This window comes from Salvelinus fontinalis, chromosome 13 (genome assembly GCF_029448725.1).
Source record: "Salvelinus fontinalis isolate EN_2023a chromosome 13, ASM2944872v1, whole genome shotgun sequence".
NCBI classification, from domain to species: Eukaryota; Metazoa; Chordata; class Actinopteri; order Salmoniformes; family Salmonidae; genus Salvelinus; species Salvelinus fontinalis.
The window spans coordinates 13,750,137-13,770,574 of record NC_074677.1 but is presented as its reverse complement, the minus strand read 5'-3'; the positions used below and the strand labels follow the sequence as shown (position 1 = coordinate 13,770,574).

The 20,438-nt window shown below is 43.3% G+C and overlaps 1 protein-coding gene across 1 annotated transcript in view; it reads left to right on the top strand.

Annotated features, from left to right (window-relative positions):
* LOC129868134 (double C2-like domain-containing protein beta) overlaps positions 1 to 20,438 on the top strand; it is a 184,437-nt gene that overhangs the window by 67,668 nt on the left and 96,331 nt on the right. Inside the window, exon 2 of the mRNA XM_055941804.1 lies at positions 19,622 to 19,701. Coding sequence (XP_055797779.1) covers positions 19,622 to 19,701 — 80 coding nt within the window. The remainder of the gene's footprint in view (positions 1 to 19,621; positions 19,702 to 20,438) is intronic.

Here is a 20,438-nt window from a genome sequence, read left to right as displayed (position 1 = left end):
CCTCTATCAAAATAAAAAGATGGCGGAGCCACAAAAGTTCTTCTGTGCAAGGGTGTTTATTTACAAAGTGATTCCAGAACAAAAACAACAGTACTGCCATCAAACATATATCTTATGGGACAGCTTAAAAACAATGCTGCCCCGTCCACAGCTCAATCCAAAATGCATCCTCCATGAACTGAAAGAGAGGCTCCTTTTGTAGGGCTAGCCCCTCCCCTCAGAACAATTAACACTAATTAATTAAGCAATTACCTAGCCAAACCTACATTTTCCCTTAACTAAACATACTAAAAGGATATACATTGCAACACGTTTTTTTAAACAATAACATTTATAACATACTTTCAGTAGTGATGTAATCTTTCAAAATGCCCATTGACATTAATGAGCCATTTGGGACAGGCACTATAAAGTCAGCCCAATTCTCTTAGCGCGGGTCCTTTTCCAGCATACCTGGAAGCTACCGAGATGGAGAGAGAGGAACAGAACAAACAAGCAAAGCGCTCATCCACAACATAGATAAGTATAATAAATATTGCAAATCTTAAATATGAACACTGACATAAGTGTGGAATGTATATAGTAAGACAGAAGTTAAATTGTGTGTCGACCCACATTAACTTATCTTATAACGGAGCAGGGAGGAGTGATGAATGTGTGCGTGCGTTAAAGTACCAAATGCTGCCCGCGGCCAGGGACGGACTTCTACTTCACGCAAGTACAGGGAGTGAATATTTAATAAATAACAAACATGAAACAAACCACGGACAGTGTCTGGACAAGGGAAACAAAACAACATTAATGCTGACACGGGGATGAAACTGAGGAATAGACAGATATAGGGGAGACAATCAATAAAGTGATGGAGTCCAGGTGAGTCCAATGAAGCGCTAAAACGCGTAACGATGTAGACAAGTGTGCGTCATGATGGGCAGCCATTATTACCTCGAGTGCCAGAGAGGGAGCAGGAGCAGGCGTGACAGATCACATTTTTGCAAGGTACCTGAGTGAGTGAGTGAGTATTCTGTAAAATAAACAAGAATAGTACTGGTATAACATTCTCCAGGCAAGGACCAAACAATTGTATTAATAGGGGATAATATCAATGGACATCCATGTCTGAAAACATCAAATGATTCCCTGAACTGGTGTGAGCACATACGCCTTCAAACTGGAGCGATGAAGTGAGGTTTGGTAGGCTGACCTTTTCACTTGTCCAGTGTGGCTCAGTTGATAGAGCATGGTGCTTTCAAACATTTACATTTACATTTAAGTCATTTAGCAGACGCTCTTATCCAGAGCGACTTACAAATTGGTGCATTCACCTAATGACATCCAGTGGAACAGCCACTTTACAATAGTGCATCTACATCTTTTAAGGGGGGGGGGGGGGGGGCAGAAGGATTGCTTTATCCTATCCTAGGTATTCCTTGAAGAGGTGGGGTTTCAGGTGTCTCCGGAAGGTGGTGATTGACTCCGCTGTCCTGGCGTCGTGAGGGAGTTTGTTCCACCATTGGGGTGCCAGAGCAGCGAACAGTTTTGATTGGGCTGAGCGGGAACTGTACTTCCTCAGTGGTAGGGAGGCGAGCAGGCCAGAGGTGGATGAACGCAGTGCCCTTGTTTGGGTGTAGGGCCTGATCAGAGCCTGAAGGTACTGAGGTGCCGTTCCCCTCACAGCTCCGTAGGCAAGCACCATGGTCTTGTAGCGGATGCGAGCTTCAACTGGAAGCCAGTGGAGAGAGCGGAGGAGCGGGGTGACGTGAGAGAACTTGGGAAGGTTGAACACCAGACGGGCTGCGGCGTTCTGGATGAGTTGTAGGGGTTTGATGGCACAGGCAGGGAGCCCAGCCAACAGCGAGTTGCAGTAATCCAGACGGGAGATGACAAGTGCCTGGATTAGGACCTGCGCCGCTTCCTGTGTGAGGCAGGGTCGTACTCTGCGGATGTTGTAGAGCATGAACCTACAGGAACGGGCCACCGCCTTGATGTTAGTTGAGAACGACAGGGTGTTGTCCAGGATCACGCCAAGGTTCTTAGCGCTCTGGGAGGAGGACACAATGGAGTTGTCAACCGTGATGGCGAGATCATGGAACGGGCAGTCCTTCCCCGGGAGGAAGAGCAGCTCCGTCTTGCCGAGGTTCAGCTTGAGGTGGTGATCCGTCATCCACACTGATATGTCTGCCAGACATGCAGAGATGCGATTCGCCACCTGGTCATCAGAAGGGGGAAAGGAGAAGATTAGTTGTGTGTCGTCTGCATAGCAATGATAGGAGAGACCATGTGAGGTTATGACAGAGCCAAGTGACTTGGTGTATAGCGAGAATAGGAGAGGGCCTAGAACAGAGCCCTGGGGGACACCAGTGGTGAGAGCGCGTGGTGAGGAGACAGATTCTCGCCACGCCACCTGGTAGGAGCGACCTGTCAGGTAGGACGCAATCCAAGCGTGGGCCGCGCCGGAGATGCCCAACTCGGAGAGGGTGGAGAGGAGGATCTGATGGTTCACAGTATCGAAGGCAGCCGATAGGTCTAGAAGGATGAGAGCAGAGGAAAGAGAGTTAGCTTTAGCAGTGCGGAGCGCCTCCGTGATACAGAGAAGAGCAGTCTCAGTTGAGTGACTAGTCTTGAAACCTGACTGATTTGGATCAAGAAGGTCATTCTGAGAGAGATAGCAGGAGAGCTGGCCAAGGACGGCACGTTCAAGAGTTTTGGAGAGAAAAGAAAGAAGGGATACTGGTCTGTAGTTGTTGACATCGGAGGGATCGAGTGTAGGTTTTTTCAGAAGGGGTGCAACTCTCGCTCTCTTGAAGACGGAAGGGACGTAGCCAGCGGTCAGGGATGAGTTGATGAGCGAGGTGAGGTAAGGGAGAAGGTCTCCGGAAATGGTCTGGAGAAGAGAGGAGGGGATAGGGTCAAGCGGGCAGGTTGTTGGGCGGCCGGCCGTCACAAGACGCGAGATTTCATCTGGAGAGAGGGGAGAGAAAGAGGTCAAAGCACAGGGTAGGGCAGTGTGAGCAGAACCAGCGGTGTCGTTTGACTTAGCAAACGAGGATCGGATGTCGTCGACCTTCTTTTCAAAATGGTTGACGAAGTCGTCTGCAGAGAGGGAGGAGGGGGGGGGGAGGGGGAGGAGGATTCAGGAGGGAGGAGAAGGTGGCAAAGAGCTTCCTAGGGTTAGAGGCAGATGCTTGGAATTTAGAGTGGTAGAAAGTGGCTTTAGCAGCAGAGACAGAAGAGGAAAATGTAGAGAGGAGGGAGTGAAAGGATGCCAGGTCCGCAGGGAGGCGAGTTTTCCTCCATTTCCGCTCGGCTGCCCGGAGCCCTGTTCTGTGAGCTCGCAATGAGTCGTCGAGCCACGGAGCGGGAGGGGAGGACCGAGCCGGCCTGGAGGATAGGGGACATAGAGAGTCAAAGGATGCAGAAAGGGAGGAGAGGAGGGTTGAGGAGGCAGAATCAGGAGATAGGTTGGAGAAGGTTTGGGCAGAGGGAAGAGATGATAGGATGGAAGAGGAGAGAGTAGCGGGGGAGAGAGAGCGAAGGTTGGGACGGCGCGATACCATCCGAGTAGGGGCAGTGTGGGAAGTGTTGGACGAGAGCGAGAGGGAAAAGGATACAAGGTAGTGGTCGGAGACTTGGAGGGGAGTTGCAATGAGGTTAGTGGAAGAACAGCATCTAGTAAAGATGAGGTCAAGCGTATTGCCTGCCTTGTGAGTAGGGGGGGAAGGTGAGAGGGTGAGGTCAAAAGAGGAGAGGAGTGGAAAGAAGGAGGCAGAGAGGAATGAGTCAAAGGTAGACATGGGGAGGTTAAAGTCACCCAGAACTGTGAGAGGTGAGCCGTCCTCAGGAAAGGAGCTTATCAAGGCATCAAGCTCATTGATGAACTCTCCAAGGGAACCTGGAGGGCGATAAATGATAAGGATGTTAAGCTTGAAAGGGCTGGTAACTGTGACAGCATGGAATTCAAAGGAGGCGATAGACAGATGGGTAAGGGGAGAAAGAGAGAATGACCACTTGGGAGAGATGAGGATCCCGGTGCCACCACCCCGCTGACCAGAAGCTCTCGGGGTGTGCGAGAACACGTGGGCAGACGAAGAGAGAGCAGTAGGAGTAGCAGTGTTATCTGTGGTGAGCCATGTTTCCGTCAGTGCCAAGAAGTCGAGGGACTGGAGGGAGGCATAGGCTGAGATGAGCTCTGCCTTGTTGGCCGCGGATCGGCAGTTCCAGAGGCTACCGGAGACCTGGAACTCCACGTGGGTCGTGCGGGCTGGGACCACCAGGTTAGGGTGGGCGCGGCCACGCGGTGTGAGGCGTTTGTATGGTCTGTGCAGAGAGGAGAGAACAGGGATAGACAGACACATATTTGACAGGCTACAGAAGAGGCTACGCTAAAGCAAAGGAGAGGTTGGGATTGTGGGTTTGATTCTCGTAATGCGTACATACATATGAAATGTATGTACGCATTACTGCAAGTTGCTTTGGATTAAAGTGTCCTCTAAATGGCATATATATTGTATAATATATCTTAGGTTTGGTAATATAAACTCGATAACAACAACAAAAATGTCCTCACTGTGAACTGTTTATTTTCAGCAAATTTAACATGTTTAAATATTTGTATGAACATAAGATTCAACAATTGAGACATAAACTGAACAAGTTCCACAGATATGTGACTAACAGAAATGGAATAATGTGTCCCTAAACAAAATCAAAAGTAAGTCAGTGTCAAAAATACAGTGACAATGTAGCAAATAACTCACACAAAAACAGAAGAAAATGTAATTCTATAGACCAACTGCGTAGCTACATTTAGCCTACATTAAGTACTGCAGTGCATCTCCTCCTCGTGGACTGCACCAGATTTGCCAGTTCTTGCTGTGAGATGTTAACCCACTCTTCCACCAAGGCACCTGCAAGTTCCCGGACATTCCTGGGGGGAATGGCTCGAGCCCTCACCCTCCGATCCAACAGGTCCCAGACGTGCTCAATGAGATTGAGATCCGGGCTCTTCACTGGCCATGGCAGAACACTGACATTTCTGTCTTGCAGGAAATCACGCACAGAACGAGCAGTATGGCTGGTGGCATTGTCATGCTGGAGGGACAATAGGATGAGCCTGCAGGAAGGGTACCACATGAGGGAGGAGGATGTCTTCCCTGTAACGCACAGCGTTGAGATTGCCTGCCTGCAATGACAACAAGCTCGTTTCGATGATGCTGTGACACACCGCCCCAGACCATGACGGACCCTCCACCTCCAAATCGATCCCGCTCCAGAGTACAGGCCTCGGTATAATGCTCATTCCTTCGACGATAAACGCAAATCCGACCATCACCCCTGCTGAGACAAAACCGCAACTCGTCAGTGAAGAGCACTTTTTGCCAGTCCTGTCTGGTCCAGCCTCACAACAGGCCTACAAGCCCTCAGTCCAGCCTCTCTCAGCCTATTGCGGACAGTCTGAGCACTGATAGGGATTGTGCGTTCCTGGTGTAACTCGGGCAGTTGTTGTTGCCATCCTGTACCTGTCTCGCAGGTGTGATGTTCAGATGTACCGATCCTGTGCAGGTGTTGTTACACGTGGTCTGCCACTGCGAGGACAATCAGCTGTCCGTCCTGTCTCTCTGTAGCGCTGTCTTAGGCGTCTTACAGTACGGACATTGCAATTTATTGCCCTGGCCACATCTGCAGTCCTCATGCCTCCTTGCAGCATGCCTATTGCACGTTCACGCAAATGAGCAGGGACCCTGGGAATCTTTCTTTTGGTGTTTTTCAGTAGAAAGGCCTCTTTAGTGTCCTAAGTTTACTTAACTGTGACCTTAATTGCCTACCATCTGTAAGCTGTTAGTGTCTTAATGACCTTTCCACGGGTGCATGTTCATTAATTGTTTATGGTTCATTGAACAAGCATGGGAAACAATGTTTAAACCCTTTACAATGAAGATCTGTGAAGTTACTTGCATTTTTACAAATTATCTTGGAAAGACAGGGTCCTGAAAAAGGGACGTTTCTTTTTTTTGCTGCGTTTGCACTTATTCATAACCAATAGTTTAAGAATCAGATGGTGTAATCATCACATAATAGACAGATTCAAAACACAATCATCATATCCTTTCTTCTCATAATAAGAAACTCTGATTTCTGTCAAATAGGAAATCTTTACACAGAGAAGAAAGCGGTGTCTGGGCGCAAATGCCATCAAATACTGTCAAATTTGCAAAATGTCAAAGATGAGTCTTTGAAAAGGTCAGCGGGAAACCTTTTTAGATAATCATGTAATGATGCTATTCCAATGACAGGCCTTTTACTTGTGGGATACGGTCTGCATGCAATTGTAAATGCTGGACTTTGTAATTAGAAATACAGTGAGCTCCAAAAGTATTGGGACAGTTGAGAACCTTTGGTTTGTTTTGGCTCTGTACTCTAGCACAATGGATTTGAAATTAGATCATGACTGTGTGGTTAAAGTGCAGACTGTCAGCTTTAATATGAGGGTATTGTCATCCATATCAGGTGAACCGTTTAGAAATTACACCACTTTTTGTACTTGTCATTTTTGTACAAAATAATAGAATACGTTTCGAAACACTTCTACATGAAAATAAAACACTTTTTATTTTATTTAACCAGGTATGCTAGTTGAGAACAAGTTCTCATTTGCAACTGCGACCTGGCCAAGATAAAGCATAGCAATTCGACACATACAACAACACAGTTACACATGGAATGAACAAAACATAGTCAATAATACAGTAAAACAAAAAGTCTATATACAGTGAGTGCAAATGAGGTAAGATAAGGGAGTTAAGGCAATAAATAGGCCATGGTGGTGAAGTAATTACAATATAGCAATTAAACACTGGAATGGTAGATGTGCAGAAGATGAATGTGCAAGTAGAGATACTGGGGTGCAAAGGAGCAAAATAAAGAAATACAGTATGGGGATGAGGTAGGTAGATGGGCTGTTTACAGATGGGCTATGTACAGGTGCAGTGATCTGTGAGCTGCTCTGACAGCTGGTGCTTAAATCTAGTGAGGGAGATCTGAGTCTCCACCTTCAGAGATTTTTGCAGTTCGTTCCAGTCATTGGCAGCAGAGAACTGGAAGGAAAGACGACCGAAGGAGGAATTGGCTTTGCGGGTGACCAGTGAGATATACGTGCTACGAGTGGGTGCTCCTATGGTGACCAGTGTGAAGAGATAAGGCGGGGCTTTACCTAGCAGAGACTTGTAGATAACCTGTAGCCAGTTGGTGTGGCGACGAGTATGAAGCGAGGGCCAGCCAACGAGAGCGTACAGGTCACAATGGTGGGTAGTGTATAGGGCTTTGGTGACAAAACGGATGGCACTGTGATGGACTGCATCCAGTTTGTTGAGTAGAGTGTTGGGGGCTATTTTATAGATGGCATCACCGAAGTCGAGGATCGGTAGGATGGTCAGTTTTACAAGGGTATGTTTGGCAGCATGAGTGAAGGATGCTTTGTTGTGATATAGGATGCCAATTCTAGATTTAATTTTGGATTGAAGATGCTTAATGTGAGTCTGGAAGGAGAGGTTACAGTCTAACAAGACACCTAGGTATTTGTAGTTGTCCACGTATTCTAAGTCAGAGCCGTTCAGAGTAGTGATGCTGGACGGGCGAGCAGGTGCGGGCAGTGATCGGTTGAAGAGCATGCATTTAGTTTTACTTGCGTTTAAGAGCAGTTGGAGGCCACGGAAGGAGAGTTGTATCGCATTGAAGCTCGTCTGGAGGGTTGTTAACACAGTGTCCAAAGAAGGGCCAGAAGTATACAGAATGGTGTCGTCTGCGTAGAGGTGGATCAGAGAATCACCAGCAGCAAGAGCAACATCATTGATATATACAGAGAAGAGAGTCGGCCCGAGAATTGAAACCTGTGGCACCCCCATAGAGACTGCCAGAGGTCAAGACAACAGGCCCTCCGATTTGACACACTGAACTCTATCAGAGAAGTAGTTGGTAAACCAGGCGAGGCAATCATTTGAGAAACCAAGGCTGTCGAGTCTGCCAACAAGAATGTGGTGATTGACAGAGTCGAAAGCCTTGGCCAGGTCGATGAATACGGCTCCACAGTAATGTCTCTTAACGATTGCGGTTATGATGTCGTTTAAGACATTGAGCGTGGCTGAGGTGCACCCATGACCAGCTCTGAAACCAGATTGCACAGCGGAGAAGGTACGGTGGGATTCGAAATGGTCTGTAATCTGTTTGTTAACTTGGCTTTCGAAGACCTTAGGCAGATAGATGTAGGTGTGTAGCAGTTTGTGTCTAGAGTGTCACCCCCTTTTGAAGAGTGGGATGACCCTGGCAGCTTTCCAATCTTTGGGAATCTCAGACGATACGAAAGAGAGGTTGAACAGGCTAGTAATAGGGGTTGCAACAATTTCGACTGATTGTCTAGCCTGGCTGATTTGTAGGGGTCCAGATTTTGTAGCTCTTTCAGAACTTCAGCTATCTGGATTTGGGTAAAGGAGAAATGACTGGGGCTTTGGCGGGTTGCTGTGGAGGATCCCGGGCAGTTGACCGGGGTAGGGGTAGCCAGGTGGAAAGCATGGGCAGCCGTAGAGAAATGCTTATTGAAATTATAGTGGATTTATCGGTGGTGACAGTGTTTCCTAGCCTCAGAGCAGTGGGCAGCTGGGAGGAGGTGCTCTTATTCTCCATGGACTTTACAGTGTCCCAGAACATTGTGGATGCTACCATGATTATGGATAATCACTGTCCCAATACTTTTGGAGCTCACTGTGATTGATAGATATAAAGTGCATTCGGAAAGTATTCGTACCCCTTGACTTTTTCCACATTTTGTTACATTACAGCCTTATTCTCAAATTAATTAAATTATTTTTCCCCTCATCAATCTACACACAATATCCCATGATGGCAAAGCAAAAACAGCTTTTCATAAATGTTTGCAAATGTATTAAAAATAAAGAACTTAAATATTACATTTACAGTTGAAGTTGGAGGTTTACATACACCTTAGCCGAATACATTTAAACTCCGTTTTTCACAATTCCTGACATTTAATCCAAGTAAAAATTCCCTGTTTTAGGTCAGTTCGGATCACTACTTTTTTAAGAATGTGAAATGTCAGAATAATAGTTGAGAGAATGATTTATTTTAGCTTTTATTTCTTTCATCACATTCCCAGTGGGTCAGAAGTTTACATACACTCAATTGGTATTTGGTAGCGTTGCCTTTCAATTGTTTAACTTGGGTCAAACGTTTTGGGTAGCCTTCCACAAACTTCCCACAATAAGTTGGGTGAATTTTGGCCGATTTCCTCCTGACAAAGCTGGTGTAACTGAGTTAGGTTTGTAGACCTCCTTGCTCGCACACGCTTTTTCAGTTCTGCCCACAAATGTTCTATAGGATTGAGATCGGGTTTTTGGCCACTCCAGTACCTTGACTTTGTTGTCCTTCAGCCATTTTGCCACAACTTTGGAAGAATGCTTGGGTTCATTGTCCATTTGGAAGACCCAAGCTTTAACATCCTGACTGATGTCTTGAGATGTTGCTTCAATATATCCACATAATTTTCCTACCTCATGATGCCATCTATTTTGTGAAGTGCCACAGTCTATCCTGCAGCAAAGCACACCCACAACATGATGCTGCCAACCCCGTGCTTCACGGTTGAGATTGTGTTTTTCGGCTTGCAAGCGTCCCTCTTTTTCCTCCAAACATAACGATGGTCATTATGGCCAAACAGTTCTATTTTTGTTTCATCAGACCAGAGGACATTTCTCCAAAAACAACGATCTTTGTCCCCATGTACAGTTGCAAACCATAGTCTGGCTTTTTTATGGCAGTTTTGGAGCAGGGGCTTCTTCCTTGCTGAGCGGCCTTTCAGGTTTCGTCGATATAGGACTCGTTTTACTGTGGATATTGATACTTTTTTGAACCTGTTTCCTCCAGCATCTACACAAGGGATTTGATTTGCACGTTCATCTCTGGGATTTGCACGTTCATCTGGGATTTGCACGCTCAAGAAGGAGACGCGTTCTGTCTCCTAGAGATGAACGTAGTCATCTCTAGGAGACAGAACGCGTCTCCTTCTTGAGCGGTGTGACGGCTGCGTGGTCCCATGGTATTTATACTTGCGTACTATTGTTTGTACAGATGAACGTGGTACCTTAACTTCTTTGGGCTGCAAGCCCGAAGCCGGGCACAATATGACAACAGCCACTTCAAGTGCAGGGCGCGAAATTCAAAATATATTTTTTAGAAATATTTAACTTTCACACATTAACAAGTCCAAGACACTAGATGAAAGGTACAATTCCAATACAGCATATGAAAGATAAACATCTTGTGAATCCAGCCAACATGTCCGATTTTTTAAATGTTTTACAGCGAGAACACCACATATATTTATGTTAGCTCACCACCAAATACAAAAAAGGACAGACATTTTTCACAGCACAGGTAGCATGCACAAAGCCAACCTAACTAACCAAGAACCAACCAACCTAACCAAGAAACAACTTCATCAGATGACAGTCTTATAACATGTTATACAATAAATCTATGTTTTGTTCGAAAAATGTGCATATTTGAGGTATAAATCAGTTTTACCACAGCTAATAGTGGTAACAAACAAATAGGACCGACGCAGCCAGAGTAATTACAGACACCAACGTCAAATACCTAAATACTCATCATAAAACATTTCTGAAAAATCGATGGTGTATAGCAAATTAAAGACAAACATCTTGTGAATCCAGCCAATATTTCCGATTTTTAAAAAAAGTGTTTTACAGCGAAAACACAATATAGCATTATATTAGCTTACTACAATAGCCTACCACACTACCGCATTCATTCATCAAGGCACGTTAGCGATAGCAATAGGCACGTTAGCGATAGCGAATAAACCAGCAAAAGAAATATAATTTGACTAACCTTGATAAGCTTCATCAGATGACAGTCCTATAACATCTGGTTATACATACACTTATGTTTTGTTTGAAAATGTGCATATTTAGAGCTGAAATCAGTGGTTATACATTGTGCTAACGTAGCATCTTTTTCCCAGAATGTGCGGATATTTTTATGGCACTCACATATTCTGACCAAATAACTATACATAAACGTTACTAAAAAATACATGTTGTATAGGAAATGATAGATACACTAGTTCTTAATGCAATCACCGTGTTAGAATTCTAAAAATAACTTCATTACGACATCCAGCTTAGGTATAGCGAGAGAGTACCCAAAATCTGGGCGCAAACGACTATTTCACATGTTCGACAGATATAGCATCATAAAATGGGTCCTACTTTTGACGATCTTTCATCAGAATGTTGTACAAGGGGTCCTTTGTCGGGAACAATCGTTGTTTGGATTTAGAATGTCATCTTCTCCAGTCAATTAGCACAGAAAGCTAGCAAAGTGGCTCGAAGCTCTCCTTCCCGAACAAAGGCACACAACGCAACACGCCTAACGTCCCGAAAAAATTTCAATAATCTAATGAAACTATAATGAAAAAACATACTTTACGATGATATTGTCACGTATCAAATAAAATCAAAGCCAGAGATATTAGTCGTCTATAACGACAGCTGTACAGAAGGCAAAACCATGTCCCTTCACACGCTCTCCAGAAAACAGGAAACTGGTGACACGTCATACAAAGAGCTTTTGTTCGACCCCAGATCAAGTTATTCACTCCATTTCTTCTCTCACTGCCTGTCGACATCTAGTGGAAGACGTATGAAGTGCATCTATACTAATAAATATCAAGGACATTAATAGGCAGGCCCTAGAACAGAGCATCGATTTCAGATTTTCCACTTCCTGTCAGGAAGTTTGCTGCAAAAGGAGTTCTGTTTTACTCACAGATATAATTGAAACGGTTTTAGAAACTAGTGTTTTCTATCCAATAGTAATAATAATATGCATATTGTACGAGTGAGAATTGAGTATGAGGCCTTTTGAAATGGGCACCTTTTATCCGGCTACTCAATACTGCCCCTGCAGCCCAAACAGGTTAAGGCGTTTGGAAATTGCTCCCAATGGTGAACCAGACTTGTGACAGTCTCCAATTGTTTTCCTGAGGTCTTGGCTGGTTTCTTTTGATATTCCCATGTTGTCAAGCAAAGAGGCACTGAGTTTGAAGGTAGGCCTTGAAATACATCCACGGGTACACCTGCAATTGACTCAAATTATGTTAATTAGCCTATCAGAAGCTTCTAAAGCCATCACATCATTTTCTGGAATTTTCCAATCTGTTTACTGGCACAGTCAACTTAGTGTATGTAAACTTCTGACCCACTGTAATTGTGATACAGTCAAATAATCTGTCTGTAAAAAATTGTTGGAAAAATTACTTGTCATGCACAAAGTAGATGTCCTTGCCGACTTGCCAAAACTCTAATTTGTTAACAAGACATTTGTGGAGTGGTTTTAATGACTCCAACCTAAGTGTGTGTAAATGTTCAACTTCAACTGTACATAAGTATTTAAACCTTTTACTCAGTACTTTGTTGAAGCACCTTTGGCAGTGATTACAGCCTCCAGTCTTCTTGGGTATGACGCTACGAGCTTGGCACACCAGTATTTGGGGAGTTTCTCCCATTCTTCTCTGTAGATCCTCCCAAGCTCTGTCAGGTTGGATGGGGAGCGTTGCTGCACAGCTATTTCAGGTCTCCAGAGATGTTCAGGTTCAAGTCTGAGCTCTGGCTGAGCCACTCAAGGACATTCATAGACTTGTCCCGAAGCCACTCCTGCATTGTCTTAACTGTGTGCTTAGGGTTGTTGTCCTGTTGGCAGGTGATCCTTCGCCCCAGTCGCAGGTCCTGAGCACTCTGGAGCAGGTTTTCATCAAGGATCTCTGTACTTTTCTCCGTTCATCTTTCCCTCGACCCTGACTAGTCTCCCAGTCCCTGCCACTGAAAAACATCCCCACAGCATGATGCTGCCACCCCCGTGCTTCACCGTAGGGATGGTGCCAGGTTTCCTCCAGACATGACGCTTGGCATTCAGGCCAAAGAGTTCTTGGTCTTGGTTACATCAGAACACAGAATCTTGTGCCTCATTGTCTGAGAGTCCTTTAGGTGCCTTTTGGCAAACTCCAAGCGGGCTGTCATGTATATTTTACTGAGGAGTGATTTTCGTCTGGCCACTCTACCATAAAGGCCTGATTGGTGGAGTACTGCAGAGATGGTTGTCTTTCTGGAAGGTTCTCCCATCTCCAGAGAGGAACTCTGGAGCTCTGTCAAAGTGACCATTGGGTTCTTGGTCAACTCCCTGACCAAGGCCTTTCTCCCCGATTGCTCAGTTTGGCCAGGCGGCCCGCTCTAGGAAGAGTCTTGGTGGTTCCAAACTTCTTCCATTTAAGAATGACAGACGCTACTGTGTTCTTGGGGACCTTCGATGCTGCAGAAATTGTTTTGTTCCCTTCCCCAGATCTGTGCTTCGACACAGTCCTGTCTCAGAGCTCTACGGACAATTCCTTCACCCTCATGGTTTTTGCTCTGACATACACTGTTAGTTGTGGGACCCTATATAGACAGGTGTGTGACTTTCCAAATCATGTCCAATCATTTGGATTTACCACAGGTGGACTCCAATCAAGTTGTAGAAACATCTCAAGGATGAGCAATGGAAAAAGAGTGCACATGACCTCAATTTCGAGTCTCATAACAAAGGGTCTGAATAAAGGTTTATTAAGGTTTATTTTTTTATACCTGTTTTCGCCTTGTCTTTATGGGTTATTGTTTGTAGATTGAGGAATTTGTATTATTTAATCCATTTTACATAACAAAATGTGGAAAAATGGAAGGGGTGTGAATACTTTCCGAATGTACTGAAAATACTGTTGCCATTCTATTTGTTTATGTTGTCTGTAAGACAATGATTTACCTATTGTACCTATTAGTCACCCATTTGATATGCAGCGCAGGGCGGTACAAATTGTGGTTTCTGTCAAGGCTAGGAATCATTTTCTGCATTTGATAATGCCACCGACCCCAGGAGTGGACTAAAGGATTCTGGGTCAGGTATAATCTTGCTCTTCCCTACACCCTGGCTACTCGAATCCAAACATTTCCTTTCTCTCCTTGAGCCTTTATGGCTTTGACATTTTATGATTAGTTTTACAGTAACGCCCGCCGGCATGTCCTAGGATTCCTGCGATCCGTTCGCCAACAACAACAAGAGGCCTGTTTCTTTTCTCTTTTTTTCTTGCCCTCCTCGATCACCATGGAGATAACCGGGTTGTGTTTACCACCTGACTTCTGTGGGGCACAATGGAAATATGATTATGGTAATGGTGTTGTGTTTAGTGACGATCGAGGAGGACTTGTCCAGACGCTTAGGCCCAGTGAAGAGGCCCATTTAGGCGATACCCACAGCCTTAATTAAGATTTTATTCATTTTAATTGAACTAGATGAGCTTTGATTAAGCACTCAGAGGCCCCAATGTGGCCACGCCTGAACAATGGTGGCCCTTTTGTCAACCACATAATGAAGCACTTCGTCTGCTGTTGCTGTTTTTGGCCGACAGGAGAGGAGTGCTCATTTGCTTGATGGGCTCTCTGACACCGTCTCTTAATGTGCTTCCAAATGTAGGTAACCTTTGAGAAGCCTCGATCTGTGCGTCACCAGGAAATGCGCGGGGAAGGGATTTAATGTTGCGCGTCGCCCCAAAAGCTTTTAATGAAGCTTTCGGCTCATCAGGCAAGACTAACACACACTAGCGGAATTAGGCGGCTAGTGCCATCTCTCTCTCTTTCTTCCTCTCTTTCTCTCTGAGAGAAAGGCAATTTGTGTCCTATTTTTATTAATTGAGCTTTTATTGTTATTCTTAACTTACTTTCCTATAGTTGTTGCATTGTCATGTGGTGAACCTGCAAGGGAGTATGTACTCCATCTACTGTATATATGACAAATAACCAACTTGAACACACACGTACATCTCTCTCTCGGCAGCCACTGAGTGCCCCCGACAAAAGAAAGACGAGGCGATAGCCTGGCTCTCCTAGCCCACTAATGCACCCACAAAGTGCTTTCTAATATGCACAACGGGGAGAAAGATTCAAAGTTTTCTATGGCACTGTAGAGTAGGCCGGCACTCTAAGGTTAATCACAAAGCGGCAGGCACCGTTTATGGAATCAAAGAAAAAATTCTGTGTAAGATGGGGATAGATGGCTGCACCAAGCCAAGGCTGCTGCCAGTCAGTGCTGATGATGAATTAGACTGTGTTCAATTAAAATGACTCCTCTTATCCGGCTCCAAACGGCCCGCGCTTTGTATTATTGGCATTTCCATTAATTAGCGGCTGTCCCCACAGCCAGAGTTGTAATTTATGTGGCGGAAATTATTTTCTTAACATTATTCCAATGAGCCTTTCAATGCTTTGTTGCAGTGAACTTTCTGCTGACATGGATTCGATCAGCTGTCTTATGTTTTAGAATGGCTGTATCTGCATGCACATTGAGAGACTTCCTGTTGGTTGTTGGTCTGTAGGTTACTGTGCTGCTTCTTCTCTTCCTGTGATGTTATTCGTTGTTTGTTGGTCTGTAGGTTACTGTGCTGCTTCTTCTCTTCCTGTGATGTTGTTTGTTGGTCTGTAGTTTACTGTGCTGCTTCTTCTCTTCCTGTGATGTTATTCGTTGTTTGTTTTTGTTTTTTTCTTGTTTTTTCTTTAGGGGTGGATCAGCTTAATATTGCGGAAAGAATGTTGCTTCCAATGTAATTGTCTGCATCATTTCCAATCCCCCATATTTTTGGGGGGTAAATATATATATCCATACACGTATGCATACATATACACATATATACATACACATACCTATATAGACATACATACTTTTTTAAAGAATATACCTTTATTATTATTCCCCGCAAACCCTACCACCGATCCTCCAATTGGAGTAAACTGATAAACATTTCTGTTTTTACCTTCAATTTATACATCTTATACACATTTTACAGACACAGTCTACTTTATAATTGTTCTCTCTTGTTTGTTCTTAGTCCTTCCTCTATTTCTGTTGTCCATCCAGTTTGATTTCCACTTGTAACTGTGCTATTTAACAAAAGCTCCCCACCTATACACATTTCACAGGTCCCGTATGCCCTACATTGTTTATCTTGTTATTAGTCCCACCCTTCAGCTCCACTCAACCTTTCCCATCTATCTTCCAACATCATCCATTTCGGAGTTTTATTTGCCATATATTTTTCAACTGTGCTGTGATGCTTCACAAAAGATATGAATCTTCCTATTCTCATAGCTTCAACGGATTGTAAATTAAAAATAAACATTTTTGCTAAAATAATTATTATATTATTGATTGATTGATTGACTATGGCTTTTCAAATACCCCAGTATTGCTATCTGTAGCGTTAGTTCTATGCAAATGTTGCAATTCTTCAGCCATTCCTGGACCTGTGACCAAAAACGAGCTACATACGGACAATACCAAAATAAATGATCTAATGACTCTGCCTCCTCACAGCAGAATCTGCAGAGCTGGGAAGATTGTATCCCCCATATATATAACATTCTATTAGTTGCAAGAATTTTGCACAGTAATTTAAATTGAAAAATTTGAAGTTTTGAATCCGGCATTGTTTTGCGTATCAATTCATAAACCATGTGCCATGGAATGGGTACATCGAAAATCTCTTCCCAACTATTTTGCAATTTATATGGCACAGCTGTCGGTTTTTTGGTCCTTAAATTAAATTGGTATATGTTTTTATTTATCACACTTTTCTTTAACCATTTATGTTCTTTAATATAGGGCCAACATACAAGTTCCTTACTTTTTTCCCCTTCTACTTGCCTCTTCCATTTTTGTGGTAATGCTGCAATTAATTGGTTGTAATTTTGGGTAGAGCAGACATTTCCATATGTCTGTGTTAGCTGCATGTGTGACATTACTCCACCAGTCCTATTTATGATATCATTCACAAAAATTATACCTTTTTTAAAAATTTCTTCGATAAATATTTTTTTTTAATCAATTACTATATTTGAATTTCACCACAATATTTGTTGTACTATTTGTTCCGTCCTTTCAGGTGGATTAAACTAAAATTGCAACCAACTTTCTAAGGCTTGTTTAAAAAATAAAGATATTTTGGAGATTATTTCCTTTTCAAACAACCGAAAGTGAGCAGGTGTAATCTGATTAAAGGGGAAAAAGGCCCTTCTTGAACATAGGATGAGACATTCGTACCAATTTACTAGAGAACCAGTTTGGATTTAAGTATAACTTTTGTATGACTGATGCCTTTAGTGAGAGGTCTAATGCTTTAATAATTTCTGCCCTCCGAATTCATATTCTTTATATAAATTGGCCCTTTTAATTTTATCTGGCTTGCCGTTCCAAATAAAATGGAATATTTTTTGTTCATATAATTTAAAAAGCAGGTCACTAGGTGTAGGCAAAACCATAAGCAAATAGGTAAACTGTGATATGATTAAAGAGTTAATCAGGGTGATTTTCTCACAAATAGACAGGTATTTTCCTTTCCATGGTAGCAAGATCTTATCTATTTTTGCTAACTTTCTATAAAAATTTATTGGAGTGAGATCATTTCTTTCTTTTGGGATTTGTATACCGAGTATGTCCACATCTCCGTCAGACCATTTAATTGGTAAACTACATGGCAATGTAAAATGTGTATTTTTTAGTGATCCAATACGTAATATGGTACATTTATCATAATTTGGTTTTAATCCAGAGAGGATAGCAAATGTATCTAGATCCTCTAAGAGGCCGTGGAGAGACTCTAGTTGTGGTTTTAAAAGAAAACATGAATCATCAGCGTACAATGACACCTTAGTTTTTAGGCCCTGGATTTCTAATCCCTTAATATTAATGTTTGATCTAATTTTAAAAGCTAACATTTCGATGGCAATAATAAATAGATATGCCGATAGTGGACAACCTTGTTTTACTCCTCTAGATAGTTTAAAACTTTCTGAGATGTAGCCATTATTTACTATTTTACATGTCATTCGTTGTTTGTTTGTTGGTCTGTAGGTTACTGTGCTCCTTCTTCTCTTCCTGTGATGTCGTCATTCGTTGTTTGTTAGTTGGTCTGTAGGTTACTGTGCTCCTTCTTCTCTTCCTGTGATGTTGTTTGTTAGTTGGTCTGTAGGTTACTGTGCTCCTTCTTCTCTTCCTGTGATGTCATTCGTTGTTTTCTAGTTGGTCTGTAGGTTACTGTGCTCCTTCTCTTCCTGTTTGTAGGTTGCTGCTACACCACTTTGCAGTGTTGAGGTTGCAAGTGACATAACACAAGCTGCCAAACTAGAGCAGTAGGTACTCCACCCTTACAGTTATATGTACCAGGAAAGCCCATCCATGGATGTGAAACACATAAAACTGCAGAAAATTGAGGTACTAACACATCTAATGACCTGAGAGACCAAACGGTCATCAGACAGCTGAAAGCCATGCTGTGGCGAGACAACCTGTGGCTCCGGCCATACTGTATGTATTGGCTTACTGTATTTCCCCTGCAATAGAATACAGACGGTGCGTTATAGTATGGAAACATGTTTTTGCTCCAGGATTTTCAATCCTTTGAAGAAACCAATTGATAGCTTTGCAATACGAAAACCAAGAGCACTCTTAGTTAGAGAGAGATACATGTTTAGCCATTGAATAGATAGGATTAGATACTCCTCCTGTATCGGCCAGATCCATACAGTTGCATGCCTCCCTGAATTTTGCGTAATGGCTTTATTACCTGCCAATTTTTGCTCCCTCTCCCCCTCTCTATGTGATTGCTGCTGGGAAAATGCTGCCTGCAGGGATATGTTCCTTTTTAGAGAACAGAAATAATGACACGACATGGTGTAATGGATTTGATACAAGCTATGTACTACGAGGCAACGAAGGGGCAGAAAATTGTTGGTGGGGGTGATGAAGGGACAGTAGAAAGAAAAACAAATTTGAGAGGCAATTCCACAGGAAAAAAAGAGCACAAGCCTCCGCTGAATGCCCTCCCCCCAGCATCTCATAAATGTATTAGAAATTGAAGTCACGGCCCGGGCACCTATCTCGATAATCGAAAACAAACCTGGTTTAATCCCTCGGGTGTCCTCTGTTGCCTTTCTACGTAGCATCACGCACACACACAACCTCCATGGGCAAACGTGCCTCAATGTTTATTGAATTAATGCATCCTCCAGATGCCAGCGAGAAGACAAACACAGGCGGTATCAAGGTCTTGGACTAACGGTCTCTCTGACAGAAAGTGGCACAATGTAATGCTGTTTCAGGTGTTGGGCCATGCTGTGGAACAGGCCTTTATAGGGCTAATGAAAGGATTATTTTGTATGATCATGTAGTTAATGAAACATTTGGAAGAGTTTATACTCCAGATGGACCCTATGGACTAGATCAGGCATGAAATATTTTCTACTCTATATTGGCAGACAGGCCTATATGAAAGTGAGGTTAAACACAGTTGTGGTGTGTTCGAAGCAAGCGGTTGAAGGCATCTCCACTCTGTCGTCTGATTTCTGTTGTAGTCTCCTCTTTCTCTCTCTTCCATAGTGTGTAGCATGTAGTTGAAGCCATCTCTGTTCTGATATCTGATAAAAAATGTTCTCTCTCTCTCTCTCTCCTAAAGCTACGTTGGGGACCTTGGACTTCAGTTTACTGTATGACCAAGAAAACAACGCTTTGCACTGTACCATCAACAAAGCCAAGGTGAGCATTCATGATGATGATGTTTGTCATTCAACGGGAAATTGTTTCCATGGTTTAGGGTTAACACACACACACACACAACCAGAACCACCCCAAGCATGGATCAACATCTCATAGGTTAATTAGTTATATCAGTTAATTCATTACCAATCTGTGCTATTAAGCTGTTGTCAAGTTTAAACTATATCCTTGTCGTAATGCTTTGTCGAAATAGCAGGCGTAGTATTGATACTCACATTTGTATTGCTTGGTAGTCACTGCAGCAATTCCATTTAAGTACCTAGGTCCGGGGCTCAATAGCAGTACATATTTCGATCCATACATGGCAATATAGTAGGTAGCTGGTCTCTAACTAACTTTGCATAATGACAGGGAATAAATGGTATGTTTCTTGTTAAATAGTCAGACGTTTGCAATTTATCCTGCTTTAAACCCAGCCTGTAAATGGTACCATCATTTCCCCCCTATTTCAGATAAAAGATGAGGACTTTTAGTTCAGCAGCTTTCTTTTCCTATTTCAGATATCTAGAACGGTAACATAAACTAGGCTCCACGGACATCCATGATGCTACATGGTTATATTTTGATCAAGGTGGTTGATAGCCTTTCTCTGTCTCAAACACACACACACACACACACACACACACACTCCAGGCTCATAGCTAAACATGTACCAGAGGCTCGCAGGGGGATCACTGGCAGCTTGTTTTGGCTCTATCGGTGTGTATGTGTGTTCT